Source organism: Saccharomyces paradoxus, chromosome V (assembly GCF_002079055.1).
Source record: "Saccharomyces paradoxus chromosome V, complete sequence".
Taxonomy (NCBI): Eukaryota; Fungi; Ascomycota; class Saccharomycetes; order Saccharomycetales; family Saccharomycetaceae; genus Saccharomyces; species Saccharomyces paradoxus.
The window spans coordinates 458894-479076 of record NC_047491.1 but is presented as its reverse complement, the minus strand read 5'-3'; the positions used below and the strand labels follow the sequence as shown (position 1 = coordinate 479076).

General features: G+C 40.8%; 9 protein-coding genes and 1 non-coding gene across 10 annotated transcripts; 6 read left to right on the top strand and 4 right to left on the bottom strand.

Moving 5' to 3' along the window:
- Positions 1-26: 26 nt before the first annotated feature.
- BEM2 (GTPase-activating protein BEM2) lies at positions 27-6551 on the top strand (the record flags this gene model as incomplete). The annotated part of the gene is made up of 1 exon (XM_033910082.1): positions 27-6551. One exon carries the CDS (start codon positions 27-29, stop codon positions 6549-6551), a length of 6525 nt encoding a protein of 2174 aa, XP_033765973.1.
- Positions 6552-6663: 112 nt separating this feature from the next.
- On the bottom strand, positions 6664-7872 carry OXA1 (membrane insertase OXA1; the record flags this gene model as incomplete). Its single annotated transcript, XM_033910081.1, has 1 exon — positions 6664-7872. One exon carries the CDS (start codon positions 7870-7872, stop codon positions 6664-6666), a length of 1209 nt encoding a protein of 402 aa, XP_033765972.1.
- Positions 7873-8095: 223 nt separating this feature from the next.
- Positions 8096-8860, top strand: PET122 (Pet122p; the record flags this gene model as incomplete). Its single annotated transcript, XM_033910080.1, has 1 exon — positions 8096-8860. One exon carries the CDS (start codon positions 8096-8098, stop codon positions 8858-8860), a length of 765 nt encoding a protein of 254 aa, XP_033765971.1.
- Positions 8861-8912: 52 nt separating this feature from the next.
- On the top strand, positions 8913-10244 carry SPAR_E02270 (2-aminoadipate transaminase; the record flags this gene model as incomplete). Its single annotated transcript, XM_033910079.1, has 1 exon — positions 8913-10244. The coding sequence occupies one exon, from the start codon at positions 8913-8915 to the stop codon at positions 10242-10244; it is 1332 nt and encodes a 443-aa protein (XP_033765970.1).
- Positions 10245-10467: 223 nt separating this feature from the next.
- UBP3 (mRNA-binding ubiquitin-specific protease UBP3) lies at positions 10468-13209 on the top strand (the record flags this gene model as incomplete). Its single annotated transcript, XM_033910078.1, has 1 exon — positions 10468-13209. The coding sequence occupies one exon, from the start codon at positions 10468-10470 to the stop codon at positions 13207-13209; it is 2742 nt and encodes a 913-aa protein (XP_033765969.1).
- Positions 13210-13343: 134 nt separating this feature from the next.
- SPAR_Etrna17V lies at positions 13344-13417 on the bottom strand. The gene has a single exon. It is a non-coding gene; the product is annotated as a tRNA-Val (tRNA).
- An 823-nt stretch (positions 13418-14240) lies between these two features.
- On the bottom strand, positions 14241-14687 carry SPI1 (Spi1p; the record flags this gene model as incomplete). The annotated part of the gene is made up of 1 exon (XM_033910077.1): positions 14241-14687. The coding sequence occupies one exon, from the start codon at positions 14685-14687 to the stop codon at positions 14241-14243; it is 447 nt and encodes a 148-aa protein (XP_033765968.1).
- Positions 14688-15592: 905 nt separating this feature from the next.
- PEA2 (Pea2p) lies at positions 15593-16855 on the top strand (the record flags this gene model as incomplete). Its single annotated transcript, XM_033910076.1, has 1 exon — positions 15593-16855. The coding sequence occupies one exon, from the start codon at positions 15593-15595 to the stop codon at positions 16853-16855; it is 1263 nt and encodes a 420-aa protein (XP_033765967.1).
- Positions 16856-17057: 202 nt separating this feature from the next.
- On the bottom strand, positions 17058-17780 carry SPT15 (TATA-binding protein; the record flags this gene model as incomplete). Its single annotated transcript, XM_033910075.1, has 1 exon — positions 17058-17780. One exon carries the CDS (start codon positions 17778-17780, stop codon positions 17058-17060), a length of 723 nt encoding a protein of 240 aa, XP_033765966.1.
- A 457-nt stretch (positions 17781-18237) lies between these two features.
- SCC4 (cohesin-loading factor complex subunit SCC4) lies at positions 18238-20109 on the top strand (the record flags this gene model as incomplete). The annotated part of the gene is made up of 1 exon (XM_033910074.1): positions 18238-20109. One exon carries the CDS (start codon positions 18238-18240, stop codon positions 20107-20109), a length of 1872 nt encoding a protein of 623 aa, XP_033765965.1.
- Positions 20110-20183: the final 74 nt, after the last annotated feature.

The following is a 20183-nucleotide window of genomic DNA, read 5'->3' as shown; positions in this document are numbered from 1 at the left end:
AGAACAAAAAACGAAGTAGAAGTCTAATGAAAGGTCTTCTCTGGTCTAAGAACAGGAAATCTTCTACGACCAGTACTAGTTCAAGCTCAACTTCCACGTCGCAAAAGACAACTACTGCGTCCACAGCATCGTCGTCGTCACCGTCATCATCCTCTCAAACGATTCGGAACTCGACAAACGCTGTTCCTCCATACATGCATTCCCACCATCACCATGGTCAGGGACACAGTCACCACAGGGGAGAAGACAGCAACAGAGATAAGAGGAAAAGCTCCGTATTTGCACCCTCCAAACAGTATGCATCTACCAGTTCTAGTCAGGTAAACTTGGGGATGTATCATTCCGATACGAACACCAGATCATCCAGAAGCATAGCCTCTACGCTGAAAGACGACTCTCCGTCTGTCTGCTCCGAAGATGATATCAGCAATTCTTCTAGTCAGAAGTCCAATGCCCAGGATGAGACTCCCATGGCGTACAAGAAGAGTGCGCATTCGAAAGACTCATTGCTACCCTCACGTTCCTCGTCTTTATCACCTCCTCAATCTCGATGTAGCACTGGAACCGCATTAGAAAAATCTTTGAATACTCCTGGCATTAGTAACAAAGGCAACAACAATAGCAACAACAACAATAGCAACAACAACAATAGCAATAATAGCAATGAGACCGAGCCAAAGCAAAGGAATGTTATCCACTTAAACTCTGAAAACTATGATACAACTGTTTTCAAGACCGGATGGGTGAATAAATCTCATGGCCAGACTGTAGCAACAAACTATAATAGCTCGATGACAGCCTCCTCCTCTTCCTCTTCGTCCTCCTCTCAAAATCTTCGTAATGATGCGTATTCTAGAAACAGGGAAAGCAGATTTTATGGGAGTGATGGTTCGTCTTTGAAAAACGATGATAGTAATACTAGTACGGCTATCAATAGTGGCAATGATGTAGCCTCAGCGAGAAGCAGCATGGCTTTAGATCCTCAAATGTTGGTACCCGACTACCGCCTTTATAGGGCACAATTGAAAGGTTGTGTGCTCAATCTTTACAAAAGTGGATTGAATAGCAACATTAAGTTTTTTGACCCAACTTTACCGGCTTCAAATAGTAATATAGCGAATGAAAATCATCAACAGAAAAAACAACAAGCAAACAGCCAAGCACAAGCAGAAGCTCAGCACCAAAAGCAACCATTTGACCAAATGGGTGAACCTATTACACTAGAGTTAAAATACTTATCTGAAATCTACCCACACCCAGATTTAAGGTTAGACAATGATGGTAAAATTTTATCAGGCACAATAGAAAGTTTGTGTCACGCGGTCCTATTTTATCCTGGCACAAAGCATTCAGATGTATCTAATGAGAAATCATTATCAAAGGCTCATAGAACTGTTATTAATCTTTTATTGATGTTTCCCTTACTAGATCATTTTATTAAATTTCTGAAGATATTCAACCAGTTTGGTCTTTCTTTTACCAAGAATAAATCCAGATTGACAAGTAATTCCACACAATTTTACAATATAACTCCTGCTGTGGATGATTCCATGACCCAAAGATTAGCTTTAACCGCTAAAACCATCCTTGATGTATTTCCGGGGTTTTTACTGGATGAACCAATGCTCAAGACTATAATTTCCTTATTAGATACTATATCTTTGCATAACGATGAAATTTCCAACAATTTGAAAATTCAAATCGCCAACAAACATAACGAATTAATGAAACTAACCGCATTTAGTCGATCTCTACCAATGGCAACATCATCTACACATGAATTAGAAATTATATTAGACCCAAGTCATTTCCTGTCTTTGGACGTTAGGACACTAGCTGATGAAGTTCACCATATCAATTTAAAATTCGATAAAGTGTGGGCACCGAAATTTGACTATTCTCTGCTGTATGATTCGAAGTTTATAAATCGAAGAATTGTTTCACTAAATCCACTGGTATTCAATAACGACCAAAATGTCCATTTTCTTGGAAGGCTACTAGTATCACATTTATTTCCAACAAATCCTGCATTTAGTAAGAAAGTGACTCCAAAAGTGAGAGCTGAGTTATTAGATAAATGGGTCCAAATTGGCTGTAGATTTGAACATTTAGGAGATATGGTATCATGGCTAGCTGTCGCAACTATCATTTGCTCAATTCCCGTACTAAGATCGTCATCATGGAAATATGTTCCTGATCAGTCGTTGAAAACTATTTTCAAAGATTGGGTTCCTACCATTATTCAGTTAGAGAGGCGACAAAGGACATCTAAATCCACAAGTAGTGTTTTCATACTCGCTCCACCTAATCTGGATGATGATTTTACAAGATCTAACGTCATTTCCTATTTTGGCGACTTGCTAATCCATGCTGATGATTTGCCATCCGATACTAAATTCAAGTACTTAGAGAAGAAAATCAATAGAACGAAGAACGCTTTTCATAAATGGCAACAAAGATTACAGGCGATTGACTCTATGAGAAACAAAACCAGTTCGACAGAAAATGTAAGGGGTAATGATTCACCTACTAGCGTTGTTTATCAGTTATGGAAATTCCATTTATCACAACCTCCGTTGAATATTGAAGGGATAATGAAACTAAGTGTTCAACACGAACCTCCAGTAATTGATCAGAAAGCGTATTCTACTATTGGTTCTCAAAGAAGCGCTTTAGTAACTGGAAGTTATTTACCCATTCTGTTCAATGAATTATTTCCAAATTATTCACTATTCCCTAAGAATACATTAGTGGGTGCTGCTAGTGATGCAAAGTTACCTCCTCCAAGATCATCTGCGCGCCTCTCAAAATCACTTTCAATTAGCGAACCAATTTCAATAGCTTCTAACAGCCAGATGACAGGCTCATTCACAAACGATGGTGCGCCCTCAAGCAATGATAATAATAAGGTTACAGGCGTTGGAAAAATTGATGGTCCGGTGATTAAAGAGATGTCATCAAAACAATCAAATAAGCAAAGGCTATTAAAATCTGTCAGAGATGTGTTTAATATTGATATGGATGTGTTCCATATATCAGATGAGTTGATATTCAAATCTGTATACGATAATGATGGTAAGTCTCGTCCTGCTAGTATGGTTATAGAAACACCAAAGAGATTTTCACAACACTCTTCCATGCTCATCAATAATTCCGCTACTCCAAACCAAAAGGTGAGAGATTCCATGGATACCACTGGAAGACTGAGTAAGACCTTAGAAAATATGGATTTTTTCAATAATATCGGTCAAGTATCAGATTCACTAAAAGAATCCATTATTCATGTGGTATTGAAATCATCTTCACTAGAAAAGATTTTTGATTTACTAGTATTAACTACAAATATCTTCTCGAAGTTGGTAGATACTAAAGACCTTGAGAATTATTATTATCATCAAAGGCAAAGAAGTCATTCTAGTAGGGGGCTTTGCGATGATAATATAGGATTACTAGATTATGCATTCGTTAAACTAACTATGGACAATGATATTTTCACAGAAACATTCTTCAACACTTATAAAAGCTTTACTACTACAACTGCAGTATTAGAAAATATGGCAAAACGGTATGTTGGTGCCAAAAGTTGCAGCGTGTCAATTTCCAAGATTTTGGATCGCAATGATGATTCCAAAATGAAGATAAATGAGGACACCAATTTGGTTTCTTCGTCATTATACGACCAAAATTTTCCTCTATGGGATATGAAAGTAACTGATGATGAAAATATAAATCTTATTTATATGGCTAAAATCCAAATCGGCGCCGCTGAAGCTATACTACATTTAGTAAAAAATCACTACTCTGACTTCACGGACGATTTATCCAGCAACTCCACTTTGTTGGATATTATAAAAATAATGGAACAAGAAGTATCTACTGAATGGCCTACACGGATTGCCAACTCAAAGTTACAGAAAGGCCCATCAGAAAATTTTGTGATTGAAACAGAGAATTTATTGACTACGCTAACTGACCTATTTCATGGTATCAAATCAGCATACCAAAAGCAGCTGTACAGACCTATCGGTGTCAATAGGACCCAGAGGAGAATAACTGACAGTTTGAATTCCTTTAATACGTTCTCCTTTACAGATCTTAACAGCATCATTGATGATTCTTCCTTCAACGATGACATGATCAGGTCTTTCCAAAAATTACGCTCGACCAATTATGAAGATATACTGGGGTGGATCTACCAGTTGGATAACTTTATTTCCAAGAAGTTCAATTTAGTTCCTAAGAAGGATTGGATAGTTCTTTTCCAAGAGCTGGAATTGCTTTCAAAAGAATCTTTAGTTTCTTTTTTCAACTATCCGTTACATTTCAAGTCAAGCAAACTAATAAACCCTGGATATTTACAGTTGCACGAGTTTGAAATTTCCAATCTTTTTACATGGATTTCTACACTGATCCTTAAGGATAACAGTGGTAAGGATAGTCTTTTTTTTGAAAGACTACCCCAATCTATAAAACTGTTGGTAAAGTTGCACATGAGTCTAACCACATTTTTCCTTATGGAAATTTCAAACGTCAACAAGAACAGTAGTGAAAGGTTAATCACTTGTAAAGTTATTTTACAAATATTGAATTATATCCGCTGGAAAAACGGAAGTTTAGATTTATTCGATTCAGAGGAAGATGAAAGTCCCCATGCTATATGTCCACATATTCCAGCTTTTATTGAAACTGCTATTGCGCATGCCATAATCTCACCAGAGTCAAGAAACTATGAACTTTCGTGGATCAAAGCTTCTGAAAAACTTTCAGACACCACTAAAGGAACCCAAATTCTAAGATCGATCAGTAACGTCTTAGAGAAGATAGATGACGTACACATAAAGAGGTTTATTGAGATCGATGATGTCTTCAGCAAAAACTGCAAAAATTTATGCCCCTGTCCTGGTTGGTTCATCTCAAGGTTACTAGAAATATCCCAGTTTGTCCCTAATATGAGTATCACTAATTCAAAACTTATCAATTTTGACAAGAGGAGATTTGTTAACAACATAATATCCAACGTATTGGATTTAATTCCTAACGAAAGAGAGCTTCCACTTGATCTTGAACTGAGTGACGAAAATTCGTCGAAAAGAACTACTTTTGGTCGTATTCTGTTCAATAATTTTGAAGATCTAAATAAAGTATACAGAAAGAAGACTAAAAAAGTATCAGAATCAGAAGCCGTATCGGAGAGGTTTCAAGAGCAGGGAATATTTAATGAAATTTTAGTCAATGAAATTGAAAAAATCAAGAGAGAAGCTAGAAAATTAGAGGTTTTACTCGATCAAGAAAAGATCTTGAAGAATTCCGCTGCTTTACACCAGGCCGTTCCGAAGAAAAACAGAAAGTCAGTTATTATCCCTGGTAATCATGGTGACAACGACCATAACTATAGTATCAATAAGAATACCGCTCAAACATCTTCTCTAGTCAGTGTTATGGAAAATAGTAATTCGGCAAGGAATAGGAGAGATTCAAGAGCGTCATTCTCCACAAGTAGATCATCAGTAGTATCAAATTCCAGCCACAATGGTGTTAGTAAAAAAATCGGTGGGTTTTTCAGGAGACCATTTTCAATCGGTGGATTCAACACATCAAGTTCTAATTATTCATTAAACAGTATATTGGCACAAGAAGTTTCAAGTAACAAATCCATTTTACCAACTATACTTCCAGAGGTCGATTCCATGCAGCTACACGACTTGAAACCTAGTTATAGTTTAAAGACGTTTGAAATCAAATCAATAATGGAAATAATTAATCATAGGAATATTCCAGCCTACTATTATGCATTTAAGATAGTTATGCAAAATGGCCACGAATATCTGATTCAAACGGCTAGCTCTAATGACCTCAGCGAATGGATCAAAATGATCAAGGCTTCTAAAAGATTCTCATTCCATTCGAAAAAATATAAAGGTAAAACCCATAATAAAATTTTTGGGGTACCATTAGAAGACGTTTGTGAAAGAGAGAACACTTTGATACCTACAATTGTTGTGAAATTATTAGAGGAGGTTGAGCTACGTGGGCTAGATGAAGTGGGGTTGTACAGAATTCCTGGTTCAATCGGCAGTATAAATGCATTGAAGAACGCATTTGACGAAGAAGGCGCAACTGATAATTCCTTTACATTAGAAGATGATAGATGGTTTGAAGTGAATGCTATTGCAGGGTGTTTCAAGATGTATTTAAGAGAGTTACCAGACTCCTTGTTTTCTCATGCTATGGTAAATGATTTTACCGATTTGGCCATCAAGTATAAAGCACATGCAATGGTAAATGAAGAATACAAGAGAATGATGAATGAGTTACTCCAAAAGTTACCTACATGTTATTATCAAACTTTGAAAAGAATCGTATTTCATCTGAATAAAGTGCACCAGCATGTTGTAAATAATAAAATGGATGCGTCAAACTTAGCTATTGTGTTTTCCATGAGTTTTATAAACCAAGAAGATTTAGCCAATAGCATGGGGTCCAGATTAGGCGCAGTTCAGACGATCCTGCAAGATTTTATCAAGAATCCGAATGATTATTTTAAGCAATAAACGATGTCTGTGGTAAATGCATGCATTCCACCACTGAAAGAAAATTTGGTCGTGCCTATCGAGGTTTCGAGTTTTATATTTTTATATTTACAGAGAGATATAGAGCCTTTATTTATTTTTTGTTATTAATGAAGTTTGATTTGTGGACGATTTTGATCTTGGAATTCTGTCTTTTCTCCTTGAAGCTTTCTTGTAATTTTTTCTCATTATCTTGCATCAATTGCCTTCTTTCCGCCTGGTCTCTTGCCTTTTGAATGTTATGCTTTAAAGATTGGAAGATGCCCATATTCTCCGTAGAGGAAGCGCCAGCAATAGGTGCCCTTGGTTTAGCTACATCCGTTATCTTCAGTTTGGAACGAACCCATTTGTTTCTTAGAATGAGTGTCTGTAAGACGGAGAAGGCACCATTAAAGGCGAAGTAAAGAACCACGGCGGATGATAAGTTCATTGTGGCCGGTATAGAAATGATCGGTAGAATGGTGAAAAGACGCTTCATAGGGGAACTGAATTGTTGAGCACCGGTCTCACCACCCAGCCTTGTAAACGAGATGAATACCGCGGCAGTAATTACTTGTAAACCTAAGTAAGGGTCTGCTTGAGTCAAGTCTGTAAACCAGGCGGCACCTTGATTAGCGAACCCATCTACTGGATAATTAGCCATGTGTCTCAAAGCATTGAAAAACCCGAGAGCTATTGGAATTTGTAGCATGGGTGCGGCCAGCCATCTGTTCTTAATACCGTGCGAAGAAAGCAGTTTTTTTCTCTGCATAGCGACTAGTTGACCCTGTTGCAAATCCGTAGTGGACATCAGCTTATTATTTAAGGCGTCCAGCTCGGGCTTGATATGGGAATTCCTGGCAACAGTGTCAGAGGACTTGACATAGAGGGGAAACATGAGACATCGAATGAGAATGGTGGTGGCGGCGATGGTTCCCCACCAAGGCAACCCAGAGTAAACGTGAACGGCCTCCAAGACGTGTTGGATAATGTCGGAGGGCCAGTACCAGGTTTGGGCCAAGCCGATGCTATTTAGATAGCCTATATGGGAGGACAATTCGCCCACAGTTTGGGTCGTATTAGCGATAAGGTCCGAAGTGGAAGCGGAAAGAGAGGGGGGCGAAGCGGTTAGCTCATCGATGGAGGGCAACTGGGTTTGAATTTCCGAGATATCATTGGCATTTGAGCCTGTCGAATTGAATCTCTTAGCCTGAAAAGAGATCCATGACGGAAAGGGTCGAGGCGAAACTATGGTGCGAGCGGTGGCCAGTCTAGAAGAGGCGGCAAACCTGGACGTGACGAGTCGAGAGGTGAGTTTGAACATCATCAAGGAGGTTGTTTTGTGCTCCGCTTGTACGTGTACAGATACCTATAGAGAGCGACGCAGTGGTTAAATTTTTCATGGCTCGGATTACTTCCGTGCTGTTGGTTAAAAACGAAATCTCGGCCTGTTGACAGTGTTTGGGCAATCAAGGGAACATTTGAACGCTGAAGAGCAGACGAGCCTTTAGCTCGTACATGGGCAAGGAACACCAGCGCAAACCATCATGTTGGCTATCACGAAGAGAATGATGAGCACCGATGTGCGGTCGCGAATACTGCTAAGCAGCTTAAACGGGGATATGCCGGACGCACTGGCGCTGCTGCGTCAGCAGCAGCAGACCAGTGTAGATGTAGAGCTGCTGCACACGATGCTAGCACGAGCTGCTGCGCTTGCGCATGCCGACACCATAGCATACATGTGGTACCAGCATGTAATGCCACGCCGACTGCCAGTAGAGGGTCGGCTGCTGTGCGACATGGCTGGCGTAGCATTACACCAGGACAAGCTCTTCTTGCCTGCGCAGTTCCTGCGGCACTACCAGGCGATGAACCGCGACCGTGCCACTAGCCCAGAAGATGAAATGGTCGAGTATGAGCTTAGACGAGTCAAAGTCGAAGCATTTGCGCGTGGTACAATATACACCACGGCACTCAGGGAAAAGTGGAAGGTATTCTTGCAGGAGATGGATACGCTACCGGGGCGGCCGCCCTTAAGGCTGCGCGACTTCCCGCAATTGACCAGGGCTATGGGCATAGCCCTTGCGCAGCAGGAAGAGCAAGTGGCAGCACTGGCATTGTTTGGACGACAGCCCCTAGTGATAAAGAACGAATGGTCGCTGCCGCTCCTATTGGCTGGTGTCCTATGGCATGTTCCCGGCCCAGCACAAGCGCGACGTGTGCTGGCGGAGTTCCGTCAAAGTTATCGCGGGCTGCCGCTGTTGGATGCCGAAATGGTGATAAAGAGAAGAGGATTTGAGATCAACACGTGAACTCAGGTTAAGCAAAATAGTAACAAGTAACGAGAAGTGGTGGTAAGTAGTAATGACGTACAGAGAAATCAATTTCTTCAAGGGTCACCCGAGCTCGAGGTTGCTGCCTCGAGAGGCTGTGATTCAAGCGACTGCGGCTATACTGGGTCCCGAGACCAGGGAGTACGATAAGGACCCCTATAATAGGCATCCGCTGACATACGGTTCTGATGAAGGTGCCCTGTGGGTACGAGAGCAGATCTGTACGTTTTTGAATGATCAGGTATTCAAGTTCAAAAATGGGGCTCGGAGCAGGACACAGGCAGATTATTTGAATTTAAACAGCGGCGCTTCGTATGGCATGCTGAACATCCTTCTGCAAACAACCTTGCCACATAACGGGTACACTAGGCAGGCGTTCATTATTACGCCAACGTATTTCTTGATTAATGATTGTTTCACAGACGCGGGATTCAAGGGGAAGATGACCGCTATCAACGAGCAGGGCCACAACTCGATTGATTTCGAGTCGTTGGTTTCCGCCCTTGACCAGCACGAGGCGGAGCCCCAGCCCCACAGTACCACAGAGATTATCCAGGGGCCAAAGTTGACCAAGAAAGTCTACAAGTATGTTATGTACTGCATCCCGACGTTTGCGAATCCATCGGGAAATACATACTCGCTTGAGACCAGGCGCAGACTCGTCGAAATCGCTCGGAAGTACGACATGCTGATCATCACGGATGACGTGTACGATATTCTAGATTACACGACCCCCTCGGATGAGCTGCCTTCTCCGCCTTTGAGGATGGTGCACATAGATAGAAGTACGGCGTCTTTGGGCGAAGACTCGTTTGGAAATACGATCTCTAATGCGACTTTCTCCAAACTGATTGCCCCCGGGCTCAGATTCGGATACCACGAATCCATCAATGCGAATCTCGCCAGACAGCTGTCTAAAGGTGGCGCAAACGTCTCTGGCGGAACTCCCTCACAACTCAACTCCATGATCGTGGGAGAGTTACTGCGTAGTGGCGCCGCCCAGAGGTGCATTGCACATTTGAGATCCGTATACTCCGAAAGGGCCTCTATCTTGACCTCTGCGCTCAAGAAATACATGCCTTTAGGAACCGAGATGCCGCCACTGAAAGGCGGCTATTTCGCCTGGATCACCCTGCCACCAGCGTACAATGCCATGGAGATATCAACCATTCTGGCCAAGAAGTTCAATGTCATCCTTGCCGACGGCTCGAACTTCGAGGTCATCGGCGATGAGAAAAACTGGGGTCAGTCATCCTTTAGGCTTTCTGTCAGCTTCCTAGAGGTTGATGAAATTGAAAGGGGGATTGAGCTCTTTGGTGCTGTTTGCAAATCTCATGCAATCACTAATAACATAGTTATGTAGAAACGATGCGTACGTAGCTTAATTGAAAAGAGGGTAACCCTGCTACGGGCAAAGGAAAAGAGGAAAAGAAAAAGAAAAAAAAAATATGAGATAAAACAAACCAGCAGCGAAACAACAGAAGGGAAAAGTGTAGTGACCATAGAAAAAGAAAACCACTTTAATACTAAGTCAGACTCGTCTGCTACCGTCACACAGGTACCCTTTTACTTTTCCCATCATTACAATGAACATGCAAGACGCCAACAAAGAGGAGTCGTACTCAATGTATCCGAAAACCTCTTCTCCACCACCACCTACGCCAACCAACATGCAGATTCCTATTTACCAAGCGCCTTTGCCGATGTACGGCTACACCCAGGCCCCATATTTATACCCTACACAAATACCTGCTTACTCGTTTAACATGGTCAACCAAAACCAGTCAATTTACCATCAAGGTAGCAGCCCACACCACTTGCCTCCTCAAAACAATCTTAGCGGTGGGAACAGTACCAATAACAGCAACATAAATAAGAAAAAGTGGCACTCTAATGGCATTGCCAACAACAACGGAAACAACAGCAGTAATCAAGGCGCCAACTCCGGCGCTAACGGCATGAACTACAACAAATCTCACACATACCATCACAATTACTCGAACAATCATATTCCCATGATGAACTCTCCAAACAATGGCAACAGTGTGGGCCTGAAGAAACAGGCCAATTCTTCCAACGGCAACGGTTCTTCGGCTACTTCTCCGTCATACTCTTCTTACAACTCTTCATCACAGTATGAATTATACAAGTTTGATGTAACTAAAGTAAAGAACCTCAAGGAAAATTCATCAAACTTCATCCAATTACCACTGTTCATAAACACGACGGAAGCAGAATTTGCCGCAGCAAGTGCCCAGAGGTACGAATTAAACTTGAAAGCGTTAAACCTGAACTCCGAAAGCTTGGAAAATCCATGTGTAGAAAAGGGCTCCGTCCATCATCACGCAAAAAGTCATAGTATACCAAAACATAATGAAGAAACAAAGACGGAAACACACGAGGAAGAAGAAGATGTAAATGATAAAAAACCACATGCGAGCAAGGATACTCATGAACATAAAAGGAAAATAGAAGTAAAGAAAGAGGATTCTAAGCAGGACCATAATGAAAAGGTTATGCAGGAATCTCAACCTACTGCTTTACCCGTGGTGGATAAAAAAGAACCAGAGGAGCCTGTTGAAGATGATACCTCCAAAACATCTTCACCTTCACCCTCGTCTCCAGCAGTGAAATCCTGGTCTGCCATAGCATCAGATGCGATCAAGAGTAGACAAGCAAGTAACAAGCCAGCCTCCGGTTCGATCGTTACTAAAACACCCACCTCTGGTACGACTGCGGGTGTTTCACCAACAAGCACAGCCGCGGCAACTCTAGGGAAATCTAGCCCTCCACTGTTGTCCAAGCAGCCTCAAAGAAAGGATAAAAAGTACGTTCCACCTTCTACAAAGGGCATCGAACCACTGGGTTCGATTGCATTAAGAATGTGTTTTGATCCTGATTTCATTAGTTACGTATTACGGAATAAGGACGCCGAAAACAAAATCCCAGTCCATTCCATTATTCCAAGGGGCATAATCAACAGAGCTAATATTTGCTTTATGAGTTCCGTGTTACAAGTTTTACTTTACTGCCAGCCATTTATCGATGTAATTAACGTTCTTAGTACACGGAACACCAATTCAAGAATCGGCACATCATCTTGTAAATTATTAGATGCCTGTTTGACTATGTATAAGCAATTCGATAAGGAAACCTATGAGAAAAAATTTATAGAAAATGCCGAAGATACTGAAAAATCCACCGAAACTGATACAAAGAAACCATCAAAATCCAAGAATTTCCAACACAACGCCGTTGCCGATGCCGTCAAACCTGATGAATTTTACAAAACTTTGTCTACTATACCAAAATTTAAGGACTTGCAATGGGGCCATCAGGAAGACGCAGAAGAATTTTTGACTCATTTGTTAGACCAATTACATGAAGAGTTAATCTCCGCAATTGATGGTTTAACGGATAATGAGATTCAAAATATGTTGCAAAGTATTAATGATGAACAATTAAAAGTTTTCTTCATTAGAAACCTATCACGTTATGGAAAAGCGGAGTTTATCAAAAATGCTAGTCCTAGGTTGAAGGAGTTGATAGAAAAATATGGCGTGATTAATGACGACTCCACTGAAGAGAATGGTTGGCATGAAGTAAGTGGATCTAGCAAAAGAGGCAAGAAAACCAAGACTGCCGCCAAGAGAACCGTGGAGATTGTTCCATCACCAATTTCGAAACTCTTTGGTGGACAGTTCAGATCTGTTTTAGATATACCGAACAATAAGGAATCTCAATCAATTACACTAGATCCCTTCCAAACAATTCAGTTAGACATTTCAGACTCTAGTGTGGATGATTTAGAAACTGCATTCAAAAAATTCAGCGAATACGAATTACTTCCATTTAAGTCCTCATCAGGCAATGATGTTGAGGCCAAGAAGCAAACTTTCATCGATAAATTACCGCAAGTTCTTTTAATCCAGTTTAAGAGATTTTCATTCATAAATAATGTGAATAAAGATAACGCAATGACGAACTATAACGCATACAATGGACGTATTGAGAAGATTAGGAAAAAAATTAAATATGACCATGAATTAATCATACCCGAAGAATCAATGTCTTCCGTAACACTAAAGAACCATACTTCAGGGATTGATGATAGAAGATATAAGTTAACTGGGGTGATATACCATCATGGGGTAAGTTCCGACGGCGGTCATTACACGGCGGATGTTTATCATAGCGAGCATAATAAATGGTACAGAATAGATGATGTAAATATCACCGAGTTGGAGGACAATGACGTTTTGAAGGGTGGAGAAGAAGCTTCCGATTCGAGAACCGCCTACATTTTAATGTACCAAAAGAGAAGTTAAGACGTGGGGTGAGTATTATAGACAAAATACATAAAAGATAATATAGCAAGAATACAATAGTATGCATGATTTTAGAGAAGAAAAAAAGAAAAGAGAAAAGGGAGTTACACATCTGTCGGGTTAACCGATAAAAATGATTTCGCCCAGGATCGAACTGGGGACGTTCTGCGTGTTAAGCAGATGCCATAACCGACTAGACCACGAAACCAACTTTCTGTTGGAGTTGTAGGTTAACTCAGGGACTAAGTACTTATAACAGTAATAGATCGGAAGGAAACTTAAATGAGTAATGACCAACTAAATCCGGACAAACGATGATTCAAAAACTACTTTAAGTGCTTGATTGCAATGAATATATAAACAGTAGCCATTTTGTAGGGCCATAATGTGGTTTGGATAATGAAAACAGTTGAAGAAAGGTAATTTAAACGGGAAGTTCTTAAGCCCGATAGTATAGCTGTTACTAACCTTTTTTATTCAAGGCCCCCGCTATCACAACCTATTTGCTACTTCAAGTAATCATCCAAATTCAACCAAAAGGGTGCCTTTAAGTGGGAAAAGCAGAACATTCTTGATTTAAGCTAAATGTACAAAGAAAATGAATCCAACACTTCGTCGTTTATATACGTTAACTGCACTATTGCACAATATTTGTACCACCCCTCGTAAGATCATATTTATATGAGTTGCCGTACCTAAGAGGTTTTGTCATAAAGCCGTCTACATCGTCTTCCAGCCATTAAGAGCTCTTCTCGAGCCTTCATACGTATCTCAGGGTTCACAAACTTCCTATGACACAAAGGCAAGTAAGATAATTATAATAAGGTGGGTAAAAAAAGTGTAAATAGTAAAAGGTAACGAAAGAGAGAACTAAAATGACATTTATTATCCTGCACAAAAAGAAAAAAAGGATTTCTTTGTTTAAATATTTTGAAGAAAAAGAACTATAAAGAATACATTGGAGAATACAATATTAATAGGAAAAATACACGTCCTTCCTAGGATAAGTTTCTAGTTAAAAGTTATTCCGATCATAAAAGCATCATAACTGCACCGGCTAAGCCCAGGGCACCTGGAATTACCTTTGCATTGGCCCCATTAGAATTCGTCTCCACATCATGTGTAGAAGAAACTGAAGTTTCTGATGTAGGCTTCTCGATAGTGCAAGGACAGTTGGTAATTGTCAAAGTCGTTGGGGCAGTGACAGTGTATGTAGCGTTATTCGTTACGAAAGTTGTTGGTTCTGGGCAGTACGTAGTGAACTCGCTGACAACTTCGTACTGTGTTGTAGTAGCAGTGGAGTTGTAGAAAACTGAAGCAGTGGATGATGGCTCTGGTGCAGGCGTAGCGGTATCGTTACCTGCAATAGTGGCATCGCTCGATGGTACCACGATCACAGAGGAGCTAGAATTAGACACCAATCCGAGAGCGGTAGAGGCCATAGCCAATGATAGTAAGAACTTAGCGTTAGACAACATTATTAGTAATTAGCACTGATTTTTATTTCTGTGTATGGGGATCTTCTCAAGTAGCAAGCAAGAACAAGATACTGTGAGTAAAAGACGAATCCAGCAAAAGTAAGCCGACCTTTTATATAGATATAGTTATACTTTTCGAGCCAAAAGGGATGGAAAAGCCCTCATTTGGGCATCTGGCTACTTCGAGAAGTTTTATTTTTTATCTTGTTCAGGTTCTTCCAGAGGAGTCTATAACAATAGATCTTCTATCACCAAGGGGTGAGGAGAAGGAACGTCATCGCCAATTCGGGATATCAATTAACCAGATTAGGTAAATGGGGTCCCGGACCTTGGAATAAATTACTCGCGGGATTCGGTTCGAGGCCCGATAGGGGCTCCCAATCCCGCCATGGCTTTAGCTCAATATGCGCTCCTCCAGCAATTAAGAATCAAAGGCTATGACAAGCACAAAGTTCAAGATGGGTATTTGATGCGACATTCCTTCTGTCCATGTATTAAAGAAATCTTTGCTCCCCACGGCCTGTAAGTAGAAGGTAAATTAAAATTCGATTCATAGTAACATAGTTGATTGTAAAGTAGGAGATGCGCGAATCCTCGCCTTCGGATTTTTTGCATAAACTTACGATATCTTGCGTTGTGTCTTACACTGCTCCAAGGACTTTCTCCTCTTGCCCTGTGTCGAAATGTTATGTATGAATGAGGGAAACATCAAATTTTTTTATTGGCGTCGTTACGATTATACCTTTTTCTTTCAAGTCGCGCTCGCGTCAATAAACACATGATGAATATGTGTTAAGTGATGACGATGATATTGTACAAGTGGTTCAGTTGAACAGGGCGCAAAAGATAAAACTGTTAAGGCCCTGTGTTCGAGAGAAAGAATAATAGTGGATATCACATTTTACATGCATAAGTTTGATTTAGAGCTCTCAAGGAGAGCAAACCCTTTGCTTTTTAGTCCGGAACGATACGAAGAGTATCCATTGAAATACGATGAATTGAAACAGTACCTTCTCTCACAAAACCCCTCCCATCCCCACCATAATAGTAGACCCTACACTTCTATCGACTATTTTGATTATCTTCTGTATAGAAGTAAAAACGATGAGTCAGAAATAGATCTTGATAAAAAGCTAGTATCTGAGTTTGCTTTATATTACGTTCAAAAAGAGCGCATGAACTCTGATGACATATGTCCCACACTTAAGGAGCTTTTAAAGCTACATCCGGGCTCTTCGGAATGGTATGAAATGATGCTGAGAGTGTTGGAATCAATTAACACTACAGGAATTGAACAGCTTACCAAAGAAAATAATAACAGTTTCCCGAATTCTAAAAGGGTCAGGTCCTCCACCAATATGGGTGGCAAGGACAAATTTAACAACAGTGCTAATCGTATTGACAATGCCGATAACGACAAAAATGAAATACTTCAAGAATTAACGTCCTTCTTAATGTCAAACTCGATTCAGAAAGGTATTGATATCAAACCCATACCATTAGATGACCCTGTGAAGTTCCTGAAAAATGGGATAAATTCCATCTTGGACACCTGCGTCAGCTTGGAAAAAACAACGTCTTCACCACCGACTTCACCCAACGCTGCTGCAATTCAAGAGGAAGACTCTTCTAAAAAATTAGAAGAACTGGAGACGGCATTTAGTGATTTGCAACTGGCACATAATTTCCTGACTAAGCAATTTGAAAATGATCGTGCCGAATACGTACAAGACATTGAAAAGCTAACGCGAACCAACAGAGAATTACAAGATAAGTTACTAAATTACCACTCGAATTTAAGTAAAACTGAAAAGAAATTATGCGACTTGGAACAGGAAAATAAAGAACTTGAAAAAACCAATAACAAGTTAAATTCAAACAAACATAACTTCAGTATATCATCACCAGCGAGTTCTCCGGTCACTTGGGATCCAAGTTCACCTTCCTCTATAGGAAGTCCCACAAGCGGTTCTGGATCACGTTCACTTTCAATAATGACAAGCGAGTTCAAAAAAGTCCTTACGAGTACACAAAGAAAATATGAAAAAGAGTTGTCCGATGAGCGAGAGCATAGATATAAGTTAGAAAGGGAGCTAGCCTTGCTGAGAAATGCAGAAGCGGATACCTCACTTGCCCTCAATACAGACGATCCACCAGATATGTTGTGAAAATGGCGCGTTTGATGCGGATAAACATCTCATTATAAAACATTGATATATAAATATAGAATAAGAAGAATATACTATAAAAAAACCGTTTGATATTACAATTACTTCTTCCTTCTTTTTCTTTTATTCTTTGAGAACCATTAATAATTAGGAAATGGAAAAAATAGATGACCTTTTCTCTTTTTCGTTTAATCCTTCTTTCTTACATTTTTCTAAATTCACTTAGCACAGGGTATATGGCTTCAAAAGCTTGGTAGATTTCTTCCCTTTGCTTCGCACCAGTAAGAACAATTTTCCCTGAAACAAAAATTAACAACACAATCTTTGGTTTCACCATTCTATAAATCAAACCAGGAAACAGTTCCGGTTCATAGGAGGAGAAAGTACCATGGCTGAATGCTAACCCTTCTAGACGTATAGGAAATTTGACGTCACACGAACCGACAATATTTTGTATTTTGAAATCTGTGAATTTGGCAGCAAACCCGATTTTTTGAATAATTCTTGCATATTTTCTACTGGCTAGCTTTGAGTCATCTTCACTTTTTGCACCAGTGACAACCATTTTCCCAGATGCAAAAATTAAAGCTGTAGTCTTTGGCTCTCTTATACGCATGATGACAGCAGCAAAACGCTTGGGGTTATATTCTGCATTACGGGCATGTAGTGCAACTGTTTTCAAATCCAGCCTACAACCCAACGTCACAGTGGCCACAATGTTTTGCAGTGTTGGAACAATACCTGATGTTGCAGAGGTGTCTTTTTCAGATTCTGGGGCAGCTCTTTTTATGTCCTCTTCACTTTGGAAAGTAGTTGCTGGTTTTGTACCGTCTCGATTCTGGTTTTCCCACACTTGTCTGGTATTTGGATCAAACACTATCTTGTTTGCCTCTTTAAACTCTTTTAAGCGTTCCTCATCGGCCATAATTAAAAAGTTTCTCTTGATACACCTGTTTTTGTTGGACTAGAAGAAAAAAAATATTGCAGCCTTTACTTCCTTGCTTTTTCTGCAGAGTAGTTTAGATAGTAGTCGTTTTCTTCCTTATATTTTATCTTTCCCCTGATTCTATAGTCCAAAACAACAGTAACTACTGCAATTTACTCGTCGCTTGTTTGCTGTTCCATCAAAAATACCTTTCGAGATGAAAAGTCATTAGTAATCCTTTGAAATGCCATGCTTTATATGTAGATCTTCATTTTTTTTTTTTCCCAGAACGTTCGCGTAAGAGGGACTTGAAAAAATAACTATTTACGGCTCCACAATTAAATACGTGAAGAGATGAGTTAGATCTATTAACAATGGCAATCCTGACATCTTAACAATCGCAGAAGGGCCAAGATTGGTGGAAATTGAATGATCCTGAAAGACATACCGAGGTTCAATGGAAAACTTTGGCGAGAAACTCAGTATTTCACAAATATACCACTTAGCACACGAATACCGCGACCATGCATACTCAGGTGCAAATAAAATCGGTTCCGAGGAAGAGTTGGAACAGTACTATTCTCTCATAAACATGTCTATCCGGATGTTTCAGTTATTGAAGACGAAATGCACGCTTTCAGTGGTGGAGGATAGTAAAGTCACGTTTGAGATGGTGGAGTTGCTAATACAGGAGACGTATAATTTTGACTTAGCAGAGCTTTACATTTCCAGTTTGAAAGAGCGATTGCAGACGCACCAGAACGGCATGGATTTGGTAGAAGAGCTCATGCGTTGCGAGTTTCTGCTATTGCACGATTTGCCGCTGATGAGAGATAGTAAGTTCCACTACAAGATTGCGCTAAAGAACTGTAATGAAGTAGTTCAGTACATGGCAAGCTTGCAAGGTGAAGTCTATCAAAATTGGGCATCCGTATTCCGGTATGTCGGCGTGATGCTTTGTATCAAGCTGAAGCAGCACCGTAGAGTAAAGACGAGTTTTCACGGGTTACTCTCGCAATGTCGGGAGAAATCACAATGGAAGTGGTTTCTAAATCTGTGCTACGTGAATTATTTGCTGAATGAGAGGTTCCCAATTCCCGAGGAGGCTCTGCATGAGCTTAGAAGCACGGAGCTGGACACGGTGGGGCCCGCGCTATATGCGTGGAAGTTGGCATTAGAGATGGTGATCCAGCTTTATAAAGACGGCAACATTACGGAGCATCTGAACGAATTCAAAAAGTTTTTCGATACGTGCAAGCAATCTCTAGTTGAGGATGAAGGTAAGGGGTGCGTGATCACAATCATGCCAAGGATGACGTTGAAAGTAGACCTGCCTATGATTTTCCACTACAAGGAATTGAAGAATGTACTGTTGTTATTGCAAAGCGTCAGCTACATCGTGAATTGTTATGACGAAAAGGGGAACTTCTCGAGGAAGTTCCTGCCTAAAGTGTATTCTACGACCCAGAAACTGATAAAGAACATTGCCGCCGGCGATGTTTCGATGAATGAGCTGGACTCGCGAATCCAGACATACAAAAGCATCCTTGAATTTTGCGAGTTCTACAAAGTGTGGGAAGAAATACTCTTGAAGGGGGCCGTAGTGGAGACTAACTCATCGAAATTAGGGCCCTCGCCAGGCTACGTGAAGCTGCTGCAAGCAATGAAGATTCAGTTTGAAGGCGGCGGCGCCGTGGAAGAGTACACGCGGCTTGCACAATCTGGCGGCACATCTAGCGAAGTGAAGATGATATCGCTTCTGAATTGCTACACGGTGCAGGCGGCAAGAGTGAGCCGGTGTCCTGGGGACAAGCAGGGCGAGCTCGTGGAACAATGCAACAAGGTGTGGCTCCAGGTGGAGAAATTGCTACAAGAAACAGACCTGCAGTTTAACCCCATATGGGAGTGCACAGTAACGGTCCTATGGCTTTTCAGCCATTTTGAGCCGTTCAGCTGGAACCCGCTGCCATGTAGTGACAAGCAGCGCGCCGAATACGTGTCGAAACTCCGCGAGTTCTACTCTAGCAACAAGTTCGCTGCTGCTGGAGGTACTGCGAACGACCGATTCAAATTAAAGAAGGCTCTATTGCTGCAAGTACTAGTGAACTATTTAGGCGGTCGAATGCTCGAACACGATCTGGGTGAGATCCACGCGATCTCAGAAAAGTGTTTCGATATGTGCCGCCAGCAGGGTGGCATGCGTAAGATCCAATACGTAGTCGGAATATGGCATTTGATGAATTGTACGGTGGGGATGCGGGGAAAAGACGTCGCTCTCACAAACGCGAAGCTGGAGGCGCTGGTTAAGCAAATTACCAGTGTCAAATAATAAACCAAGAACAAAAAAAAATACTCGATTTCCTTTATCTATTTTATACTTATTTATTATTTTTTTTTAGATGC